The following is a 23,123-nucleotide window of genomic DNA, read 5'->3' as shown; positions in this document are numbered from 1 at the left end:
CCAACACCTCTCGGTTGGTTTGACTCTCCAATCCCATCTCCTTCTCCTCCTCTCCCACCTCTCCTTCCCGCCCTTCGACAATCCATCCAGAGACAGCCACCTTCACAGGGAGGTGTGAAGGCATTTGGGCGTCAACCAGCGATACCACCGCAATCACAGAAAAATCCACTTTCCACTGAGACGCCCTGTACATTCCATTACACCAGCGCCAGGCCCAGCGACCCACGCTTTCCGCTTGTCAACTCCGATTGTTAAGCTTCCGTCTCCCGCGCCCCATACCGCACTTCAGTCCCTCAGTGTCACTCCCAGTCTAGACAAACCGACGCTCGTCTCGTCCATTTCCCGGAACAAGCTCGACTTTCTTGTTTCCAGCCGATACCGTCATTCTCGCTTTATTCCGCCGCTGCATTACACCCTCACATACTCCATCATACGCGCATTCTGACCATCACTGCATCTTCGCAAATCCGACATCGCCAACCCAGACCACGTCGATCCGTCACGCTCCTACCCCGAGGTGCGACTACCCGTACCTTGCGCCTCCTCTTGCCTCCTGTATCGCCGCACGTCTTGGACGCATACCGCATTGCCCACTCGCCAAACTCTGACGCACTCCCTCGCCTGGACGCTTTGACGACAATCCAAGCCGCTTGGAAATCTTCTGTTAACACTGTTTAATGAGCACTCCGCATCGATTCCACACTCCGACGCTGCCTCGACCCCCTAAACCCCGTACGACGCCCTCTCGGTTATCTGGGCTGTGCTACTTGGAGCTCTGATTTCGCACAATACCCGGGTCTCGATACTTTGGGGGACAATTGGCTCATCTTGCACACCGACATGGCCGGATACAACAACCGTCCATTGAGTTTTTCCGAACGGAGGGGGAGCATGCTTAGCGACGACATGACGCTCAACACCGGAGGAATGTCCAGCAGTTCGACGAGATTGGAGAAGATGCCCGCGCGGCCTGGCCACATGCGAGGCCCTCCGACGCCTAGCATGACGACGCCTGCTGCCGACTTTGACCAACAATTGACTGCTTCGCCGCCACCACCCCCGACTCCGGCAGCTTCTCCAGGCCCGTCCCACCACGAGCTTGACTGGAGTCACGCTGCAGATGATGAGGATTTCTTCCTGGCTAAAGTTCGCCACCACTTCAAGAACTCTGGTGGTCCGCACCGAACCAGACTTCTCGCAGATCTTCTAAATCTTTGCACAAGCCAACAGCTGAGCTTCGTCCACCAATTCGTCAGCCCGTTGCTCAAGAAGGATCCTTTCACAAGTCTCCCAGATGAGCTGTGTCTACGCGTAAGGCAACGTGAAAATTATAAGGGGCTCTATGCTAATTTCGTGCCTAACAGATCCTCTCATTCATTGATGATCCGAAAGTCTTGGCTCGTGCGTCGCAAGTATCAAGGAGATGGCGCGACTTGCTCAGCGACGACATGACGTGGAAGAACCTATGTGTGAAGCATGACTACGGCAGACGTCTTTCGGAGGTTTCTGTTCCTATGGGCAGCGCATCGCGACCTGGCGCTCAGCCTCTTTGGGGTGACATCGAGTACGCCAGCAGCAGCTTCCCGGGTGCGCTGCCTATGACGGCACATGCCTCTGGCTCACGCAGTCTCGATGGCGCAAATACACGGCCCAAAATGAGATCATACAAGTCGCACTTCAAGCAACGATACCTTGTTGAGGCAGCCTGGAGATCTGGCGGCACCAGCACAACCAGGAACATTACTCAAGAAGGGGGTGTTGTGACAAGCCTACACTTGACGCCCAAGTACATCATCGTGGCCCTTGACAACGCCAAGATTCACGTTTTTGACACAAAGGGCAATGCTCAGCGTACTCTGCAAGGTCATGTCATGGGCGTGTGGGCGATGGTGCCCTGGGAGGACATTCTGGTTAGCGGTGGATGTGACCGCGATGTGCGCGTATGGAACTTGGCAACTGGGTAAGCAATTGCAAGTCGCGACTTCGATCCTCTCGCTAACATATGCAGCGCCTGCCTCCATACTCTCCGGGGGCACACATCAACTGTGCGCTGTTTGAAAATGTCTGACGCTAACACGGCGATATCGGGCTCGCGCGATACGACGCTTCGAGTGTGGGATATCCGAACCGGGTTGTGCAGAAATGTCCTCGTTGGCCACGGCGCCAGCGTCCGATGCTTAGAGATCAAGGGAGACATCGTTGTGTCAGGCAGCTACGACACCATGGCCAAGGTCTGGAGCATATCGGAGGGCAGATGCATCCAAACACTTCAGGGTCACTTCAGTCAGATCTATGCCATTGCCTTCGACGGCAAGAGGGTGGTCACCGGCAGCTTGGACACCAACGTTCGAATTTGGGACCCTAGAACTGCGTAAGTACACAGAATCTGTGGCATGGTGACTGATTTACTAACCAGATGCAGCGAATGCTTGGCCATTCTGCAGGGCCACACATCTCTCGTCGGACAGTTGCAAATGCGCGGAGACACTTTGGTAACTGGTGGCTCTGACGGATCTGTACGTGTGTGGTCTTTGGAGAAGATGTGCCCCATTCATCGACTCGCTGCGCACGATAACAGCGTGACCAGCTTGCAGTTCGATGATACGCGCGTTGTCAGTGGCGGCAGTGACGGCAGAGTAAAGATCTGGGACCTCAAGACTGGTCATCTGGTCAGAGAGCTCATCGCCCAAGGGGAGGCTGTTTGGCGTGTGGCTTTCGAAGACGAAAAGTGTGTTGCACTGGCTTTGAGACAGAATCGAACCGTGATGGAGGTAAAATATCCCACAACCCCATCTCATGGCTTTCATGGTACTGACATGCTGCTAGGTGTGGTCTTTCTCTCCACCCGAGGACGTGCTGTATGACCGTCCGCTCTCCCTTCAGCAACGCGTTTTGCAAGAAACTCCGAATCGACCAATGAGCGCTATGCAACTCGATTTTAGACAACAGCAGCCGACTGTCGCCGGCCCAAGCCGGGAAGCCGCCGGAAGCCAGGATGTGGATATGAGGGATGCCGGTCCTTCTACCGCCCCTCTCCCAGGCGGTAACAAGACGTTTTTCCATGACGACTAGAGGATCCTTCCGCGGACGGAGCATGATCGAGGGTTCGTATAAGCAGCGATGATTATCGCACCACAAAGATTACAGTTGGTACATACGCATTGGCGGCGTCTACTACCAGGGCATCATCGAGTCGTCGGTGGACCATGATGCCACAGCATCAGTACCGCTTTTTCAGCAGGGTTTTTTTTTTTTTTTTTTTTTAATTGATGACGCGCTTCTCAGCATAGACTATGACAGCCGTCCAGACCAAGGAGGACGGCTTGTTCGGCGTTGGTCAGGAAGCATTCATGCATTTGGAAGGAAGACGAGCATGCCATTGACAGCATTTTGGGGGTGGGGTTCTTCGCTTTGGGGTCTTCAGGAACGGACGATGGGCGGGACTCACGATTGGGAGGCGCTGAAGTTGCTCAGCATTGCCTCAGCGGCCACGCCGGCTGCTTTTTTAATATACCCCATGGTAGAGTATATAGTAGAGCTATATACTGCCTCAGACTGAAACTTCTTCACGAGGTTGCCATGTGGTTAATGTCAGGCGAAAAGTTTGAATGTGTGTAGTCTCAACACAAGTGCCCAAAACAGCAGAGTGCAGGCGGAGTATTGTCGTCGGCTCGGCGAGCAACGGACTAACAAGCGCGCTGGTGGGATGTCCGTCGGGAGCGCCAACTGGACGAATTGAGTTCTCGCCTCAGCAAGTTTGACGGGGGGGCTTCTGCGGCGATTGGGAAAGATTGCCCTCAATTCCCTTGCTATCTCCGATAGTCGCTCAACTCTATGAGCGCCGAACGAAAAAAAGACCGACCGTTGCAAGCCGGGCCCACCAGAAATTGAGGACAATGCCACCGCTCGGAACGAAGTGGCAGGGTGCCTTTGGAGCAGGCGCACTTGCAAAACTCCCGTTGAAGGTCACGTGTTTGGAAGCTAAGCCCATCTGGGACTAGTAGTTTTCAACAAGCAGCAGCTCCCTTCCCAACCAACGCCGCGATTTTTCGGAGCTCCAGCGGCCAAATAATTTGTTATCACCCTCCTTCCCCCGAACCCTTCACATCCTCATCGACCGGAGGCTCCATCATCTCAACCCCCACGATGTTCTCCCGCGCGATCAGGTTAAACCGAGCGGTGCCTCTGCGCACTCGCGCTCCCGCCTCTTTCGTTCCCGCGTCCCGATCCGTCACCACCAATGCCGCTTCTGCGACCCTGGAGAAGAGCCTCCCCAAGGTCAGTTTGCGCTCTTTTCCCGCCGCCATATCCGGTCACGAACTCTCGGAATACCACCGCCTGCACCGATCACGACTCACTCAGTGGTTCAAAATGGCTGATTTCTGCCTGTTTTAGTCCGATGATGAGCCTTTCAAGGTTACCCTGAGCGACGAGAGCTTCGAGACCTACGAGCTCGACCCCCCGCCATACACCCTCGAGGTTACCAAGAACGAGTTGAAGCAGATGTACAAGGACATGGTTGTTGTCAGGTATGGTGGTGTCTATCCAAGTGCGAAATCTGCGCCCATCCGACCCTCAACTAACCCCACGTTCAGACAAATGGAGATGGCTGCCGACCGATTGTACAAGGAGAAGAAGATTCGTGGTTTCTGCCACTTGTCTACCGGCCAGGAGGCTGTCGCTGTTGGTATCGAGCACGCTCTGACCCGCGAGGACGATGTAATCACTTCCTACCGTTGCCACGGTTTCGCTTACATGCGCGGCGGCACTATCCGCTCCATTATCGGCGAGCTTCTCGGTCGCCGTGAGGGTATCGCCTACGGCAAGGGAGGTTCCATGCACATGTTTGCCAAGGGCTTCTACGGTGGCAACGGTATCGTCGGTGCTCAGGTTCCCGTCGGTGCTGGTCTTGCCTTCGCCCACAAGTACACCGGCCGCAAGAACGCGTCCGTTATTCTGTACGGTGACGGTGCTAGCAACCAGGGTCAGGTCTTTGAGGCCTTCAACATGGCTAAGCTTTGGGGCCTGCCCGCCCTCTTCGGATGCGAGAGTAAGTTTTCCGCCAACACTAGGGTGAGCCAGCCCGACTGACGTGTATATCAGACAACAAGTACGGCATGGGTACCGCTGCTGCTCGCTCTTCCGCCCTTACCGACTACTACAAGCGTGGTCAGTATATCCCTGGTTTGAAGATCAACGGCATGGACGTCCTCGCTGTCAAGGCCGCCGTCAAGTACGGAAAGGACTGGGCTGTCGCGGAGAACGGACCTCTCGTCATGGAGTACGTTACCTACCGCTACGGTGGTCACTCCATGTCCGACCCCGGAACCACCTACCGCACCCGTGAGGAGATTCAGCGCATGCGCTCCACCAACGACCCTATTGCCGGACTGAAGCAGAAGATCATGGACTGGGAGGTTGTCACTGAGGATGAGCTCAAGGCCATTGACAAGGAGGCCCGCAGCTTCGTCAACGAGGAGGTTGCCGCCGCCGAGGCTATGGCGGTCCCTCAGACCACTCCCCAGATCCTGTACGAGGACATCTACGTCAAGGGCACCGAGCCCAAGTACATCCGCGGACGCACCGCTGAGGAGTCTTTCTACTTCAACTAAATTTCCCGCATGAAAGAATAATTGTCTCCTAACCAACCTGTCATATTGTACAATACCTGCTAGCTAGAAAGGGTGAAGTGGTCACAATCTGAACACGGCCGGGGACTGAAGATATCCACCTGGTTCGACATCTCTAGTGTTCGGTTATGCATTATGAAGCGTAAACAATATGTATTCAACGTCTAGTGACTTGTAGCGCCATAATATTTGCCAGCGATCTCGTATATCATGCTTTCGGCCTCAGTGAAAGTTGAGACCAAAACTTCAATTGGTGCATAAGCCAACTGCCCAATCCGGCAATCCGCCTACACTTAGTCTTCAAAGTGGGTCCATGCACTGAACGAGTCCTTTTCGCGTCACTGGCAGGTCCTTACGCCGGCGCACCTGTGCTAATTAACGCGTTTCTGCCTGGAGCGGCGCGTCGAGCTTCCCCATCGTCACACGCCAAACTTCATGTCTGCCTTCGCCTGCGCCCGCCTTTTAAGAAGTCCAATTCCTCACAGGACCACGACCAGGGCGCTCTTCAGTTGCCACACCAGATCCTTTACTGTTTACCGTCGATCGACTCGTACAATGGCGCCGAAGCAGGCCACACTGGGGTACGTCAAGCCCTCGCAGACGACATTGGGGTGTGTACAAGGGCGAAGTGATCGGAATCCTATGGAAACCACAGGCTGCTTCTCCGATGCGTCTTGGGGTCCTTGCATGGCTCAAACGACAACGTACTGACTTTTTCAACAGCAAGTTCTTCGGGGCGAAGGGCTCTAAGCCTGAGCCACAGCAGAGCAAGCTGAGCTTTGCCACCAAAGTAGCTCCAAAGAAGGAGGCCAAGGAGGCGGCCACCACCGTTGATGATGCGAGGGACAAGAAGGGTGCATCTAGTATGCCCGCCTCAGCCTGCTCTATTGTACGGAATGCTCACAGATCACCTACAGAGGCGAGGAAACGTACCCGAAGCCCGAGTCCCACAGCCAAGCCGTCGAGCCCTGAAGTTAAGAACGAAGAAGTTGAAGAGGAAGACGATGCGCCTGTCTCTAAGAGGCCACGAAGGGGCCGTCAGCGTGTTGTAGACGAGGAGGACGAAGATGACGTGATGGACGAGGCTCCAGCCAAGTCACCTAAATCTACAAAAGCACAGAAGAGCGGCCCAAAGAAGGTAGAGAAGAAGGCGGCGGACGCCAAGTCCACAAAGTCAACGGCTACAGCGCCTGCGAAAAAGTCCAAATCTCCTTCTCCAGCGGTCGCTACCAAAGATGAAGATGAGGAGTCAACAGCTTCCGCCTCTTCCGCCTCTGAGGCCGAAGAGATTGACGAAGAGGAGGAAGTCAAGTCCAAGACGGCTAAGAAAACCCTGGAGAAGGTCCAGATGAAGCTCAAGACAGCGACCAAGGACCCTTATCCCGACTGGAAGCCAGGAGAACCGGTTCCCTACGCGGCGCTCTGCAAGACCTTCTCTCTCATTGAGATGACAACCAAGCGGCTTGAGATTATGGCTCATTGCTCGCTCTTTCTCCGCCAAGTCATGCGTCTGACGCCCGACGATCTCCTACCCACTGTTCTTCTCATGATCAACAAGCTAGCCCCTGACTATGCTGGTATAGAGCTTGGCATCGGCGAGTCGCTCATCATGAAGGCCATTGGCGAGACTACAGGACGCAGTCTCGCTATCATCAAGCAAGATCAAAAGGAGATTGGAGATCTTGGCCTCGTCGCGGTCAAGAGTAGATCAACTCAGCCAACCATGTTCAAGCCTAAGGCTCTGACGATCAGGGGAGTTCACAAGGGCTTGATGGGCATCGCCACAGTTTCTGGCAACGGAGCTCAAGGCCGCAAGGTGGATTCGATCAAGAAGCTGCTGTCGGCAGCTGACGCCCATAACATCGGAAAGGTGGACATCACCAAAGACAAGGGAGGCCCCAGCGAAGCCAAGTATCTCGTTCGCTTCCTTGAGGGCAAGCTCCGTCTGGGTCTGGCAGAGAAGACAGTCTTGGTCTCACTGGCCCAAGCCGTAACGTACCACGAAGCAGACGCCAAAGGCCAGTCCCCAAAGACAACAGACGTCGAGCAAGCGGAGGCTGTCCTCAAGCAAGTCTACAGGTATATTTGATCTGGTTCTTTTGCCAAAACGGTACTGACTGTGCGCAGCGAGCTTCCCAGCTACGATGTCATCATCCCAGCAATGGTGGAGTATGGCATCATGAATCTCCGCGAGCATTGCAAGCTTAAGCCTGGCGTACCCCTGAAGCCCATGTTGGCGAAACCAACAAAGGCAATTACCGAGGTACTTGATCGCTTCGAGAACCAAACGTTTACTTGCGAATACAAGTACGACGGTGAAAGAGCGCAGATACACTATGTGGCGAAGAATGCGGATGAGGAACTTAGTCAGTCCTTGCCGGGAGCTACGCAAGCTGCGGCAGACGGTGTCGCTTCAATCTTCTCGAGGAACTCCGAGGATCTTTCCAAAAAGTACCCGGATATCCTAGCAAAGCTACACACCTGGGTCAAGCCCGACACCAAAAGCTTCGTCCTGGACTGCGAGACTGTTGCTTGGGATGTTGACGAGAAAAAGGTTCTTCCTTTCCAACAACTAATGACCCGCAAGAAAAAAGATGTCAAGATCGAGGACGTCAAGGTCAAGGTTTGTGTGTTTGCTTTCGACTTGCTCTATCTCAATGGCGAAGCTATCGTTGAGAAGCCCCTTCGCGAGCGCCGTGAGCTTCTCGAGAACGCCTTTGCGCCGGTCGAGGGTGAGTTTGCTTTAGCAACACACATGAACGGACAAGAGCTCGAGCAAATCCAAGAGTTCCTTGACGAGAGTGTCAAGGCGTCCTGTGAAGGTCTCATGGTCAAGATGTTGGACGGTTCGGAGAGTGGGTACGAGCCCAGCAAGAGAAGTCGCAATTGGCTCAAGGTGAGTGCCGCTATGATCCCTCGTTTTCTCGCTATCATTTACGCCGATATTCTAACCGCTCTTCTTCTTTTCTAGATCAAGAAGGATTACCTCAGCGGCATCGGCGACTCGCTCGATCTCGTTGTGTTGGGCGCGTATCACGGAAAGGGCAAGCGCACGTCGGTCTACGGCGCGTTTCTCCTCGCGTGCTACAACCCATCGTCCGATTCGTATGAAACCGTGTGCAACATCGGCACGGGATTTTCCGAAGCGGTCCTCGAGGAGCTGCACAAGCAGCTCTCAGACATTGTCATTGACCGGCCGAAGCCATTCTACGCGCACTCCTCGGGCGGACAGCACCAGCCCGACGTCTGGTTCGAACCTCGTTACGTCTGGGAGGTCAAGACGGCCGACTTGACGCTCAGCCCGCGCTATAAGGCCGGGTGCAAGGAAGGCGTAGACCCGGCCGGCGAGAAGGGCATCTCACTGCGTTTCCCGCGATTCATCAAGGTGCGCGACGACAAGAAGCCCGACGAGGCTACCTCCAGTCGCCAGGTGGCCGAGATGTACCGCAAGCAGGAGAGCGTCACCAAGAGCAAGGGGCCTGCTGTGGATGACGATTTCGAGTATTAATAATGAGTAATGAGGCTTATGCGCTCTGGACATGTTGAGAAATAGGAATGGGAGGTTTCCTTTTGGGGCGTTTTAGCACTGGCCTTTTTTTTTCCGAAAGATGGGAAAAGTTGAGGGAATGCGTATTTGTAAGAGAGAAGGAAGGGAGGGTACTGACTAAACACCACGACCACCACATGGGTCTAAATTTGCTTCACTCAAGAAACGCCATGCACTCGTGCCACTGCTAGCTGCGGCTCTCTGTGCTCATGCCGACATCACCTTATCTGCGTGCGTGCGTCCAATATCTCCGTTCCTTCGGTGCATGTCTCACGGTGGGAAATCCCGTCTCGATTTACTTTGACCTCGCATGCGCATGCATCCAGGCAGCACCGGGTCGGACCTCTGGTAGTCGCTGCTGCGGGCTTGCTCGTCATCGTGCTTGACACGGCAGCTCGTTTACTCTCTCACTCTCTCTCTCTGTCTCTCTCTCTCTCTAGTGGTGATGGAAGGGCATGGTTGGTGGTGTACAAATTGAGGGATTGAGTACGTTCAGCGTAGCGAGATTACTCGTATGCATATTTTGGTCGTTAGTTATCCTATGGTACAGCTGCGAAGGTGCAAAGGTGGTTGGTCACTCATTCGATCTGTGACTCCATTCCATCAGATGCGAAGCATCGTCTAAAGGGGCTAGCGATGGCTTGCTAAGCTTCGGCGACGCGACTCCTGCCCGCCTTGGCCTTCTGAACCGCATGGCCCATCCCGATACCTTTCCTTCGGCCCCGAATCACAGCCTCTAGTGCCTTGCCCACGGCTGGCAGGTCGCCGAGCATGGTCAAGTGGCCGCGCCTGGTGCGTACCAGACCATTGTTCACCAGCTCGTATCCCTCTGGCAGTTGAGCCTCACGACTTAGAACGACACCGTCTCCGGCACCAAAGATGAGATTGTCGTAGGCGTCGGCGTGAGCAATAGCCTCGCGACTACTAACGTTCACCGCAGAGACAGTCGGAATCTCCTTGCTGTAGATAACGCCGAGAGGTGGGTAGACGTTAGCTTCCGTATGCGCCGGCTTGTACTGCGTCTCAGCGCGGAACCTTTTCACCTCTGCAAGCGTGCGCTCGAGGTAAGCAATATTCCTGGCACGGTTGGGCGGCGTTGGGGTTCCTGGAACACCCTTGGTGAAGGGCGACGGTGTACTCTGATGAGAATCTTGGTGGTGAACGTTTCCGTCAATCTGGGGGTTGAGAATGCCCTCTCGTGCAAGCTCGACTCGACGCGCAGCATCAGCCAAAGAAGATGGTGGGACGTGGCTGTTCTTTTTCTCGCTCGAGGCGCGACTGCGAAGTGGAAGAAGGGAGCTGAAATTGTATGGGCTCTCCTTCGGGTTGAGCGGTGGTAATGTTGCCTCTATACATGGCGAGAGGCGGTACTTGATCCAATTGTTGACATCGTGAAAGTCGATACGATATTCCTCTTTAGTTTCTTTGTTGGCGAAACAGGCGCCGTCCTCGGGAAGGAAGACAAACGAAGTCCTTATTGAAAAGTTGACCTGTGCAGTCAAAATCTTCTCATTCAGCAAAACCGAATCGCCATCCCTGAGAGGCCCTAGGACATTGATGCATCTTTGCGGTGTACCGACGTAGACGACCCCCGAAAAAAGCTCTGGCCTCTGGTTGACAGCATGGCGTGTGATAAGGCCGCCGAGACTATGTGCCAAGACAAGCGCGCCCCTTGGTTCTTGTGAGTCCGGCTGGTTGGACGGAAGCTTTTCCAGGAATTCGATCATCTTTCGTGATAGTAGATGAGGACTGAGTCTCCAATCGTAACCGTAGTCCCACAGTCGCAGCTTTCCTTTACGGACGTTCTCGCAGGCCGCAACTTTCCTGAATAGTTTCCGCGAGATATCGATCGGGCCAATATTCTGAAGCATTCCCGAGGGAATGATACGCTCTTCCATGTTCTCCTCATCTTCGTGGTCGAGGCCAACCTCAAGGTCAACTTTTCTCATGTTCAGCCCAATTTTGACGGGAGCCCAGAGCTGCTGGTGCGGTGGCTCAGCTGACCGCAAAATTGAGCCACGGTAGCCGCCTAGAATCACAATATCGCCTGTGAGCTTCTCTAGTACTTTGTCCAAAATTGCAGGATCGTCCGGTTGAAGCTTCGGGATCGATGTTGTACTATTCACCGCGTCTTCGTTCAGCCTGAGTGATGACGGGAGTTTTGGCAGACTAAGCATTTTGAAGGTCGGTCTTTCGGGTAAACTGTCTTTGATCGCCTTCATCCTTACGTTGGCCATCTCTCGTACGTGTTCGAATCTTCCGTCGTCGTCACCGATGGAGGATGTGCGAGATAGAGAGTGATACAAGAGCGAATCATCGGAGGTGACCCTTCGAAGGGCACGAGGTCGAGCTGTAGGCGGTCGAGACGATGAGACAGAAGCCCGGCTGACATTAGCAGCATCCCTTGAGGCTTCAGCCTGGCGAGGGCGACCGGCCAGATGAGATTCAGGACTCGTGTTACTATGAGGTCTACTCGATTGAGGAAAAGTTGATTTGCGTGGAGTTGAGGTGGCTTTTGGCTCCGCTTTCTCGGCAGCGGCCGTGAAGAACGAGAAGGAATTAAAGATCGACGACGGCGCTGGAAATGAGGGCAGTGCTTTTGAGAAACGTTTCAACGCGTCGGCTCCGGTAGACGATGAGCGTTTATGTCTTGTTTGGCCGAAGGATATCGACTCCAGGGCACTCTTATGACCCGTGCCGTCTCCACCGCCAAAAAAGGCATTTCGAGGACTCGATTGCCATGGTGAGGGCAGATCCCTCTCTCTCGGAGCGGGCCTAGGTTTTTGAAGTTTGGGCGTTTGTCGTCGAACGGGTGATGACGGAGAGATTTGCAGGTCGGATTCGGGTTCGAAGTTGGTGGGTATCTCGTCCGGGAAAGGCGTCAATTCTGGAGAGCTCGAAGAATCTTCACTACTAGGAAGACCAGAATCAAAAGCTCGGCGACTTTGCCTGATTTCCATAGCCGCAGCCTTTTCAGCAGCAGATGTTTTTGGTAGAGTGAGGCGAGTGGCGACGGCGTTCAAGGCGGGCTGCATGACAGACTGGGCGCCATCTTGATCGTCTTCGCCATAGACAGGATCCTCTGACGGGACCCTTTCTATGGGGCCTGGAGGCGAATTGATCCTTAAGGTGAGATTCTCCTTCTGCGACATGGCAACCATCGTGAGATTCCTGCAATACGCGGAAAGAGTACGAGAATCGTCGGGTCGCAGGGTTGTTTATATAAGTCGCAGATTTGTAGAGCCGGGCGTTCCGGGGTTAGTTCAAGCACATGCTCAGTGTCCTTTTTGGGGAGGAGCAAGAGTGGACACCAGCCAACGCAGCACCGAGGCAGATGCGGATGAATACCCAAAAGAATGCTCGAAAACCGAAAACGTCAGATGGAAAGAAAGTGCAAGAGCTGGGGGAGAAGTTGGGTTAGAGAACGATTTGAGGCGGCCCGAAAGAAAAGGAAAAGTGGTCGCCACGGGAGGAACCCAACTGAGGTTTCGTGTTGGGTTCGTAGGTTGGGTAAAGTTGTTCAAGATGTTTTGGGGTTGAAAGAAGGCGGTTCAATGCAACCCCCCTTTGAAATCTGGATCTGAACGATTGATTTGGCAATGACGACTGCGACCCTGGGGGCAGGGAAGGACCAAGTTTAATTATATAAGGAATGGCCTTGCATCGCGCCTACCACACCCTAAGGTAACTCACCGTCTACTGTCTGGCACCGGCACTGGCACAAGCGCACGACTGGAGCTGGAGCAGAACAGCAGACTGCCCAGCAAAGGCAATCCACGTGTGTGGCTGCCAGCTATCCCCCGAATCGATATTGCTTTACTGCATAGCAGGTATGTTCCTTGAACGAGGGCAGGACGAGAAAGACAGACGGTTACTTTGACGTACAGCGTGGTAGCAGCACCAAGAAATGTACCTTGCAGCGCGAAGAGTTGACGGGCTACGTACTCGGCGGTAGCGCGTAGCTAAGGCGGCCCTTGAGCATGGAAGGGAAGCTTGCTGATGTCGTCCCGCCGTGTAGGGACTACGGCAGCGAAGAGCCAAAGTCTGATATGCACAGAGCTGCGCCTCACTCGCCCGAGGGCAGGGGGATCCTTCGTCGGTCGTACATCGTAACGATCTCCGGTCCGAGGGGGCTCTTTGGGGGCTCAGGCTCAGGCTGCCAGATTCAAATGCGGCTAGGCCAGGGATCGCTGTGCGTTCATCTCCTCTGTCGCTCTGCCCCCATTTGACATTGCTCACCGAGTCACTCTCTGTGTGCTCCGCCAAGTGTCCACCGCCTATCATGGGCATGGAAGACTCCGCCTTGCCCAGCACGGATGGATCCTGTCTTGTCGCCCGGTCTTTTTCTTTCCTCTTGAAGAGAATCCATCTTTTGCGTTTTGTTTCGAGTCGAATTCTCTACCGTTGCACCTGTGCTGCGGCGGCCGCTCCAATCGCACGGGATCGTGTCGTGTCTCGCGGTGAAGCGACTCGTGTTTGTTTGCGTGTAGTCAGTGGCATTGCTCCAAGTCCTCGTTACTTCTCTCTCGGTCTGATTATGTCAGTGGCACATGCTACACACGCGCTAGGCATGCTCGAGTAGACCCGGACGCCAATTAGCGAAGACGTCATTGGTCCATTTTCCCCCTCCTCGGCCGGCATCGACGGCGATTGCGGCACCCGATGACCCGGTATTCCTGACTGTCGATCGGCTTCGATCAGGCAGCTTGGTCGATCTTACTGGCTGCAGGCGATGCTTACGGCAAGAGAGGGCATATGAACAAGGAAATAACATACAGACGCAGCAATGCGAAATACACATCGACAGAGTGCAAGGCTGCGGATGGACTTTCACATGGGTAAAGACAAATGCATAACAGGGAATTCTGCAGTCGGGAACGCAATCTCGCGGGTCGGACCCGATTGCTCGAGACTTGTGGTGGTGGTGGGTAGAAGCAAGTATTAGGTGCCGCCGTCAAAAGGTAAGCTCAGGCTATGGCCTGACAAAAGCCCAAACTCGCAACCTGCCTCCAACTTCAGATGAGTTTGCTTGGGCGTTCTACCGTGATTCCAGATTGCGATTTAGGCCGATGTGCGGCGCAGGATGGACGATACTTGCCCGAAGAGCAAGCTGCAGTGCGGCGGTGAGGTACCTCGGTACTTAGCCACATACTAAGGTACCTGACCTAGTAAAGTGCCTTCCCATTTTACCTAGGTACCTTACGTGGTGGGCTGGCTCTTCCGATAAGGAGCTTATCGTCTCACTAGCTTCCCTACGCGTACCTACCTAGGTAAGGCAGGTAAGGTACTGCGTAGGTAAGGTAGGTACGCCAAGGTGCTTGCTGCTAGCATAGCCGCGGGCCAAAAGCCTCACCCGCAACCACAACACCTGGGTAGGTAGGTTACGTAGGTAAGGTAGGTAAGGTAGCTTGGCTTTGCTCCCAACGTCAGAATCCCTGCCCCACATATCCCCATCCTCCGTCCCCTACAGTCTACGGCCTCCTATTGTTTCTCACACGCAAGGTACCACCTCAGACTCACACGAGGGGGCTGGACAACCGATTGCCTTGCGGAACAAAGGAAACACATCTGCTTCTAGAGACTGCGCGTCCTGAGCTTCGCCGGCTTCTTTCCACTTCCGTCGTCTCATCCCATGAATTACTCTGTTTGCTAAGCTGGGCTGAGCTGTATCTTTCACCACCTTTACCTTTGCCCTTCCCTTTTCCTCCTCCCCCCCGACCTCCCCCGTGCGACCGTCAGTGTCACAAGCATTCCTCTCCAAACACTCAACTCCTCGCGTTGCCTCGTTAGCTCCGAAACTATGACGACCCTTGAGCCTCGCAAACCCTACACTGATGCCGAGCTGCGCCAGCTGTACCCTCCGCAGCTCAAGCTCCAGCTCGTGCAGATCCTCCTGCGCCACGGTGAGCGCACGCCTGTCACCCCACGCTTCCAGGAAACCGGCCTGCCTCCGTACTGGCCCTACTGCCGCGTCGTCCGCCACCTCCGCTCCGCCGTCCTGGATCCCGACACGGGAGAGTATTCTTATCTTGACTGGAAGCGCCGCCTCGAGACCTTCAACCCTGCAGATGATAGCCCCATCATCGCCGCCGGCCCCAACGCCGAGCTCGACGACATATGTGACCATGGCATGCTTACCGACCGCGGTCGGGAGACCACTCGCAACTTAGGCCGTCGTTTCCGCAACCTCTACATCGATCGCCTTGGCTTCCTTCCCGCGGACCTCACCAACGCAGACTCCCTCTACCTGCGCTCGACTCCTGTCCCCAGAGCTCTGGAATCGCTGCAACAGGCTCTTACCGGCCTCTACCCAACTCAGAACCGAGCCCCCGACCTGCCGACCCTCGCTATCATCACCCGATTACAGCCAGACGAAACTCTCTTCCCCAACGATGGCATGTGCCGTCGTTTTGCCGTCCTTTCCCGCGCGTTTGCCCAGCGTACTGCCGACCGGTGGAACGACACGCCAGAGATGGAATACCTGAACAAGAAACTCGGCAAGTGGATGCCCCCAGGCTCGCGAGTTGCCGTCGACTCCCGTCCTCGATTGAGTGGTGTCATGGACAGTATCAATGCCACGCGTGCCCATGGCCCACAGACGAAGCTTCCCTCCGAGTTCTACGATGCCAGAGCCATTTCAATCATAGAGAAGATTGGTGTCGAGGAGTGGTATAGCGGATATAAGGAGAGTCAGGAGTACCGTACCCTGGGCATCGGTGGTTTGATGGGCGATGTTGTGGCTCGCATGGTCGGCAGCGTGGAGCACACTCCGGCCGACGGTGACTACGAAATCAAGAATCCCGGCGCCGCTCCCCATCCCGTAAGATTTGGCATGAGTGGTTGCCATGATACTACCTTGGCAGGTGTGTTGTCTAGTCTGGGTGCTTTCGGCAATGACGAGTGGCCCCCCTTCACCAGCCACATCGCCATTGAACTGTTCCGTGACTCAAAGGTCCCGGCCGTAGAGACTTCCACCACTGTGCCAGCTGCTGCCACCCCTCAGACAGGCAGCTGGTTCAACTCATGGTTCTCGTTTGGCCGCTCCAGCACTCCGTCTCCCGGCACCGCGCCGCCGGGGATCGGTCGTAAGCCCATCTCCGACCTCACTGAAGCTGAGAAGAACCAGCTGGACGGATACTACGTGCGACTGAGATACAACGATGAGCCCGTCACCATCCCCGGCTGCAAGCCTGCTGGAAGCCATCTTGAAGGTGACGAGTCGTTTTGCACCTTGGTAAGCATTGCCGATCAGACCCTACCGGCCCCAGCATGCGCAATTCTGACATGTCACGCAGGCCGCCTTCAAGTCGATCGTCGACAAGTACACCCCCAAGAACTGGAAGCAACAGTGCCGCACGAACCTCGATGCCCCGGCTATCCCGGCCAGCCCAGAGCCGGCCGGATACTAATGACTCTACTTGAGATGACGGAGTAATGTTTTGACAGTTAAGGTTCCAAAAGAGACAGCATGTTTTTTGACGAGCGGGCTTTTTACAGGATAGAACTGAGAGATATGCCACATTTACAGGGACTACAGGGCCGCATACTTAGTCGTTCATCATATTGCACAGAAAAATACCCGATTGGTTACGTTTCATCCCTTCCGATGATGTAGTGGGCTTTTACAAAAGCACCGCCAAACTTGTGCAGGGGTTTCAGTCTGGAGAAATACAGAGCAGAGACTACAAGAATCACATGTATCCAAGTGAACAAACTGAACCATGCCGGGCACGGTGTTACATCAAGGTGTTCGGGCTTTACGGTGGATTCAACGCAGGAGCAATATGAGTCTCTTTAACCGTCAGCATATCCCTTCTGCCACTGATTGAACCACGTCTCATAGAAAAGCTGGTCCCTGGACACTCTCGTCGAGACAATCGTGAACTGAAGGTCCGGACGCCCTGGCTTCTCGAAGACCTGCTGGGTGACCACAGCATCGATAGAAAGAAACATAGAGAGTCTGTCTCCCTCTCTCGCCATGGCCTGCGTACGTACCATGCTTGAATGAGTATTCATGCTTATACGTGACCTCCATACCTCTCAAACTCAACCGAGCCTGTACACGACCATGTCGATAATACCGCAGTGCCTACGGTGAAGAGAACGATCTGGTTTTCCAACCGCTAATCCAATAATCATCCTTCAACGCTTTGAAATGTAGAAATTCCAGCTCGGGATTCTGTATGAAGGCGCGTTGGCGGAGGCCCGCCCATACATCAAAACCGCTGTAGGCGCGCCCTCGGGAAATGAGTAGAATACAACACGCGTGACGTTTACCTGGGCAAAAAAGCATTGGTGGCCGTCAAACAGGTCATTCTTCACTTCAACAGGACACAAGAGCGTAGTTTGAGCGCGGATGTCGTACAGGTTGGGTATCGATGCCTGGCGCCGCATCATGGAGATTGCCGGTTCCTGTAGGGCTGGAGGGGGAGTTACACAATGGACCCAAATGCAGTCACGTTGAAGTGGGCGAGATCTTCAAGCACATCCTGCAAAGACACATCCCATCAACTTCTGTAACAAAGGACGAGCAAACAAACTGATTCACAGCGGCACATCGACACGAGAGTTTTCACAAACGGAGATCGCTTGCATTTTGTTCAGGGAAACCTATGCCTTTCCTGAACGACGCTCTAATACACATACATGCTGGCGATGCTGCTGCTTCGCAAAGCCAGCATCGCTTCCGCTCTCTAGATCCTCTCTCCGCGTTCCTCTAGCCCACCGTGGGCTCATTTTTCCATTCCATTCCACGTTGGCTACAGATCATGAAGCCATGTTCCAGGCAAATCATAATCTGGTATCTGCTGTTATGTTCAACCACAATCATATGCATGAAAGGGGTGTGCCAAAAGATTTTGTGTGGTAGTCTCCTCCCCGTGCTCTGGGATCGGGAAAACAGCCCAAGACCACTTTGCCAAACCGGCCAAAATTATAGATGAGAAGAACAAAAAAGGATGAAATTGAATCAAGAATCAAGAAATGAAGGAGAAGTGAGAAGACGCGAGATGCAATTACAACAATTAACCAATCTTTCCGCTATGTTCCTAAAGCATCGTGCTTGGGGGAGGGAAGGCAACCAGCTGACTTAGTTGGCAACCTCCTCCTCAACCCAGCCGTTCAGGCCACCCTGAATGGCGAGTCCGTACCCAGCACCCATACCGCCGAAGCTGGCCTGGTACTGGTGGCCACGGCGCTCAGGGCCCTCGTGCGAGGGAACACCACCGTTCTCGAAGCCGGGGTTCAGGGCAGGCAAGCTGACAGCACGATTGTGCTGGCCGCGACCGTTGCCAGGGGCCAAGAGGCCACCGATCGTGGTAGGGCCAGGGCCGGAGGCACTCTGAGGGTAGCCATTGGAGATGCTGGCCGACTGCTGGTGGCCCGAGATGGGACCCTGCGACTGGACATCAATGGAAAGCTCGCTGGGGGAGGACTGAGCAGTGCCAAACAGAGCCTGTTGTTGACCGTACAGCTGCTGCTGGTGGGCTTGTTGTTGGTGCTGAGCCTGCTGAGAGACCTGGTTCAAGTACAGGGTCAAGGGGTTGTTGTTTCCATTGAACAGGGTGGCGGACTGCTGAGGGGTGTTGCCGTTGGTGGGAGAACCCGAGTTCTGGGAGCCAGTGGGCGGCGGCGAAGAGACACCTTCAGTACGAGGGGATTGGGCCTGCTGCTGAGACAGCTGACGAGGGGGGTTGCCGCATCGGTCCTTGCCGAAGTTGACCTTGAACTTCTTGTATTCGTCCTTGCTGCGTACGGCCTCGATAGCCTTGATGGCGTTTGCGATGTTGGTGAAGTTGACGAAAGCACAGCTCTTCTCCCTCAGGGCATTGACCAGTTCGATTTCGCCATACTCGGAAAAGTCTTGTCTCAAGCGCTCCTCAGTCCAGGTCTCGTCCAAGTTGCCAATGTACACGTTCCGCGAGGCTCCTCCGCTGACAGCAAGGGCGATGGCAGGAGGCAGAGCACCGGAGTGCTTGCCCCAACCGATCTTGAGTCTGCGGTTGTGGATCATCAAGCCCTGGAGGTTGCTCAGAGCGTAAAAGGAAGCAGCCGCTGTAGGGTCAATGAACGTGACGAAGCAGATGTGCTTGTCAGGGATGTAACGGATGTGGTGAAGGAGACCACCGCGAACGACGTTGCAAATCTCCTCGATCGTCGTCTCGGGGTGGATGTTGCCCAGGTAGATGGTACGGTTACCGAGGTTGTTGATACCACCGGCGGTCGTTGCAACAGCAGCTGCAGCCACCGACTGCTGAGCCAGAGCGTTGGAGATCAAGTCGCGGTCGGCACCAGTGAGCATGTGCGCGTAGCCAGGCGCGATTCCAAGGTACTGAGCAGCGTTCTGCTGCTGCGTCTTGGAAACGTAAGCGCAACGGTCCTTACCGTAGTAAACGCGACGAGGGGCCTGCCACTTGGGCTCCTGAGGAAGTTGAGAGACTGCCTTGATCGCGTTGGCGATGGACAAGAAGTGAATGAAGGCGATGCTCTTCTCGCGGACGATCTTGATCGTGTCAACGGCACCAAACTTGCCAAGATCCTCGCGCAACTCCTCCTCGGTGATGTCCTCTGGCAGGTTACCCAGGTAGACATTGCGAGAAGCACCCGACTGTTGGACAGCCAAAGCCACCGAGGTGGGAACCTGGGATGGCTTGCCCCAACCAACCTTGATGTCCTGGCCCTTGATGCAGAGCTTTTTCAAGATGGCATCAGAGTGGAAGTGGGTGGCAGAGCTAGCGTCCAAGAAAGAAATGAAGGCGCAGTTCTTGTCGGGCAGAAGACGGACGGACTCGATTTGCCCGCTGCGGACGTGACCCAGGATCTCCTCAGCCGAAGTGTCAGGGGGAATGTTGCCAAGGTAGACGGTGCGGCTGGTGCCGGTTACCATGCCAGGTCCCATGGAGACAGGGGAGCTGGGCTGCATGGGAATCTGCATGTTGCTGAACCCACCGCTCGTGGGGGACTGAGGCTGGAAGAACTGGGGAGCGCCGTAAGTCGAAGGAGAGACCATGGCCTGGTACTGCTGAGGAGACATGCTCTGCTGGACGGGGCTCATAGGGCCGTTCTGGTGCTGCTGCTGCTGAGCCTGCTGCTGGGCCTGCTGGAAGCTCTGGAGGTTCTGGAATTGGGGGCTGGCAAAGGCCGCAGGGGTACCGGGCTGGAAGGGGCTTCCGAGGAGCAGCTGAGAAGGCAGCAGAGGGGTGAATTGCATGTCGAAGGCGGTGCCGGGAGTGGCCATATCGGCGGCGGATGGAGGAGCCTGCTGGTGCTGGGTCAAGGGCTGGGTGTTGATGGTGGGAATGTTGCCGCGGCGAGGGTGCCTGTCGGCAAAGCCAGAGATGTTGGAAGTGAAAGCTCCATGAGAGAAGCCGGTGTCGCTGTTGGAAGGCTTGGAAGCATGTCCGGGGAAGCGGTTGCCAGGTGCACTAGGGCCGCCCTGGCCGACCGGTCCTTGGATTTCCTGCATCCCGAGTAGATGCGGAGGGACAAGGTTGTCCCGACCGATTTGGGATAGAACCGCCGTTTTGACAGATTAAACGTGCCCCGAGCAGGCACGGAAAGCTGGAGACTGGCGCGTTCGAAAGCTACGAGACTCGATGAGAACCGTAACGTCGACGTTTAAGTGGTCGTGTCTCAAATCTGGCCTGGAGGGTTTACGGAGTAGGCTTTGGTGTCCAAGTCGAATACAGTGAATTATACAAATCGAAACAACGAAACCCAAAGTTCGCGTGTGGGCGCTTCAGGCAGCGGGACTGTCGAAAGGGATCGAACTGGAGTTGGTATCTCGCCGGGTTGACTGGGCACGGAGCAGTCCGGTGACGGATTGTCTCTTTCTCTGCTGGAGCAAGAAGTTGAACAGGTTGTTAAGCTGTGTAGCAAATGTTGGAAGCAATAGTTGCGATTCGCTGGCGAGGTCGATTCTGAGGTACCGTCTGCTGAGTGAAGGTCGTGTATGCGATTCGGATCGAGTCGTACGACTTGGTGAATGGCTCCTTGCAGGTCGAGCTAGCGGTGGTCAAAGAATTATAGACGAAGGTTATACGGGCAACGAATGTGGAAGCCAAGATAAAAGATTGGTCAAGATGGCAGAAGCCGTAACGATCGCATGAGCCAGTGAGGTCGTCAGCGGCGACTCGCGGATTGGCTGGAAAGAATAAAGAATAGAAGGTGGGAAGGTTAAGGATGAGCGCGGGCGGATGGAGAAGAAAAAGGGAGGACGGGGGTGAAGAGGAGGATTGGGGAAGGTATAAGGTGGTGAGGGTTGGAGGAGAGGAGGTGAAGTTGAGAAGGGGGTGGCGGGTGGAGAGAGAAGTAGGGTAAGGTAGGAGAAGGTAACCAGAAGAGGAGAGCAGGGTTATGAAGCAGCAAAAGGAGGGAAGAAAGAAGGAAGGGGAGGAAGATGCCAGGAAGCGAGAGTGAGAAGCGAGAGAGCGTGTGTGTGTGTGCGCGTGAGAGGGAGGGCGTAAAAAAAAGAGGTGAGCAAAAAAGCAGAAGAGCGGAGAGGGAGGAGTATGCAGTAAGGTGGCAGGCCCAGGACGGAGTCGAGAGGTAAGGGTAGTGAGGGTACACGCGCTGCGTTCCGGGGGGTTCGTGTAGGCTTTTGATTACCCAAAAGGGTGCAACTAGAATTGGCTGCGCTAAGTTTGATGAGGTTGACCAGGATTAGGGGAGGAGAACCCACAGTGCCTTGCCCACAGGAGGCTAGCAGAGCCCGGGGGATTGGAGCAGCGCGGTGCGGTTGACAGTGCAGCAGTGCAGCAGCAGCAAGCAGAATGCAGACTGCAGCGAGGGTCGGCTGGTGTTGGTACGATTCGACGAATGGCAGCAACGTACACCGCCCGTCTGCCTTTTCCCGCCGCAATGGTAGGTAAGGTAGGTACGAATATCTGTAAGGTATCCTCACAAACCTCTCTTCCCCAAGAACACACACACACACACGTACACGGGGCAGATGGCAGACCGGCAACCACCTTGAGATATTCCCGTGGTAGGTAGGGTAGGGTAGGTGAAGAGGGAGAGAGGAGAGAGGAAACAAGAGAAAGAAAGAGCACGCAATGCCGGCGGGGCAGAAAAGTAAAAGGGAAGAGGGCGAGAGAGTTCTGCACTTATTCGTGGCCAAGACCATTGACAGCCGCGATATGAAGACTTGGTACTTTGCTTTTGGGTGTGTGGGTATGTATGTTTGTGTGTAGGTATGCGTGCGTGTGTGTAGGTAGGTAATAGTTGTTGCGTGTCTTTCTACACGTCCATGTCCATTCGACCCAGGACCTTAATTCTCCGCCGCCGCCAATGTTCAGATGTTTTTGTCGATTTTCCAGCGGCTGGAAAGTACAGACGACCGACGGTGTTTAGGTACTCAGCATCACTGGACGGGTTTGACTGCACGGCTCGTCCGTCTGCCTCGCTCTCCATTGCTTGGCTCTGCCTTCTCCTCGGCGCTGGTCACTGATCAGGATGGCTGGCACGCAGTATCCATACACTACCTTACGTGCGGCCCACGCACATCCATCACCACCCACCCTGACAGGAACCTGACACCCACGGTCTGAGTTGAGCCATCTCGCCCTGACGGTATGACGGTAGGACGGTCGTTCGTTGTATCCAGGTCCAAGTTCCAAAGGCAACTTACTCTCTGTTTCGTTGGACCTGGACGGACCTGGACCTAGACTTTTGGTAGGCCGTAGACCAGACCGGCCCAACTGGTTGATTGTCCGCGTGCCCATCCATCCGTCCGTCAGTCCATCTCGTCTTGTCAGTCGGTGCCAACGGCGGCCCCCTTCCCTGGGGCCTTTGCATGAGGTCGCCCCCCTTGGTGAGTATTCTGCGTTAGAAATTACACGTCAAAGATACTTTCAACGGCGTGATGGCCCCTTCTGGGCGTGCTGCACGGTTGCAGTTAGGGGGGAAGGTGGGGAGGAGAAAGAGACGTGGAAAGGGGGTGCCAGGCG

At 54.9% G+C, this 23,123-nt stretch overlaps 6 protein-coding genes across 6 annotated transcripts; 4 read left to right on the top strand and 2 right to left on the bottom strand.

The window, feature by feature from the left end:
- Nucleotides 1-840: 840 nt before the first annotated feature.
- On the top strand, nt 841-3,072 carry Fbxw7 (F-box/WD repeat-containing protein 7; the record flags this gene model as incomplete). The annotated part of the gene is made up of 5 exons (XM_036638674.1): nt 841-1,311; nt 1,365-1,960; nt 2,009-2,371; nt 2,423-2,771; nt 2,827-3,072. The coding sequence occupies 5 exons, from the start codon at nt 841-843 to the stop codon at nt 3,070-3,072; spliced, it is 2,025 nt and encodes a 674-aa protein (XP_036496139.1).
- A 1,074-nt stretch (nt 3,073-4,146) lies between these two features.
- On the top strand, nt 4,147-5,612 carry CGCS363_v006824 (Pyruvate dehydrogenase E1 component subunit alpha; the record flags this gene model as incomplete). Its single annotated transcript, XM_036638673.1, has 4 exons — nt 4,147-4,278; nt 4,396-4,529; nt 4,596-5,050; nt 5,104-5,612. The coding sequence occupies 4 exons, from the start codon at nt 4,147-4,149 to the stop codon at nt 5,610-5,612; spliced, it is 1,230 nt and encodes a 409-aa protein (XP_036496138.1).
- A 573-nt stretch (nt 5,613-6,185) lies between these two features.
- cdc17 (DNA ligase 1) lies at nt 6,186-9,138 on the top strand (the record flags this gene model as incomplete). The annotated part of the gene is made up of 5 exons (XM_036638672.1): nt 6,186-6,211; nt 6,354-6,493; nt 6,548-7,709; nt 7,758-8,526; nt 8,602-9,138. 5 exons carry the CDS (start codon nt 6,186-6,188, stop codon nt 9,136-9,138), a joined length of 2,634 nt encoding a protein of 877 aa, XP_036496133.1.
- Nucleotides 9,139-9,821: 683 nt separating this feature from the next.
- Nucleotides 9,822-11,354, bottom strand: CGCS363_v006822 (Uncharacterized protein; the record flags this gene model as incomplete). The annotated part of the gene is made up of 1 exon (XM_036638671.1): nt 9,822-11,354. One exon carries the CDS (start codon nt 11,352-11,354, stop codon nt 9,822-9,824), a length of 1,533 nt encoding a protein of 510 aa, XP_036496132.1.
- A 3,623-nt stretch (nt 11,355-14,977) lies between these two features.
- CGCS363_v006821 (putative acid phosphatase) lies at nt 14,978-16,586 on the top strand (the record flags this gene model as incomplete). The annotated part of the gene is made up of 2 exons (XM_036638670.1): nt 14,978-16,411; nt 16,473-16,586. 2 exons carry the CDS (start codon nt 14,978-14,980, stop codon nt 16,584-16,586), a joined length of 1,548 nt encoding a protein of 515 aa, XP_036496135.1.
- Nucleotides 16,587-18,265: 1,679 nt separating this feature from the next.
- On the bottom strand, nt 18,266-20,641 carry nrd1-0 (Negative regulator of differentiation 1; the record flags this gene model as incomplete). Its single annotated transcript, XM_036638669.1, has 1 exon — nt 18,266-20,641. One exon carries the CDS (start codon nt 20,639-20,641, stop codon nt 18,266-18,268), a length of 2,376 nt encoding a protein of 791 aa, XP_036496134.1.
- Nucleotides 20,642-23,123: the final 2,482 nt, after the last annotated feature.

The sequence above is a fragment of the Colletotrichum siamense genome (genome assembly GCF_013390195.1).
Source record: "Colletotrichum siamense strain Cg363 chromosome Unknown KSG_Cg363_contig04, whole genome shotgun sequence".
Taxonomy (NCBI): Eukaryota; Fungi; Ascomycota; class Sordariomycetes; order Glomerellales; family Glomerellaceae; genus Colletotrichum; species Colletotrichum siamense.
This window is presented reverse-complemented; position numbering and strand designations above follow the sequence as displayed.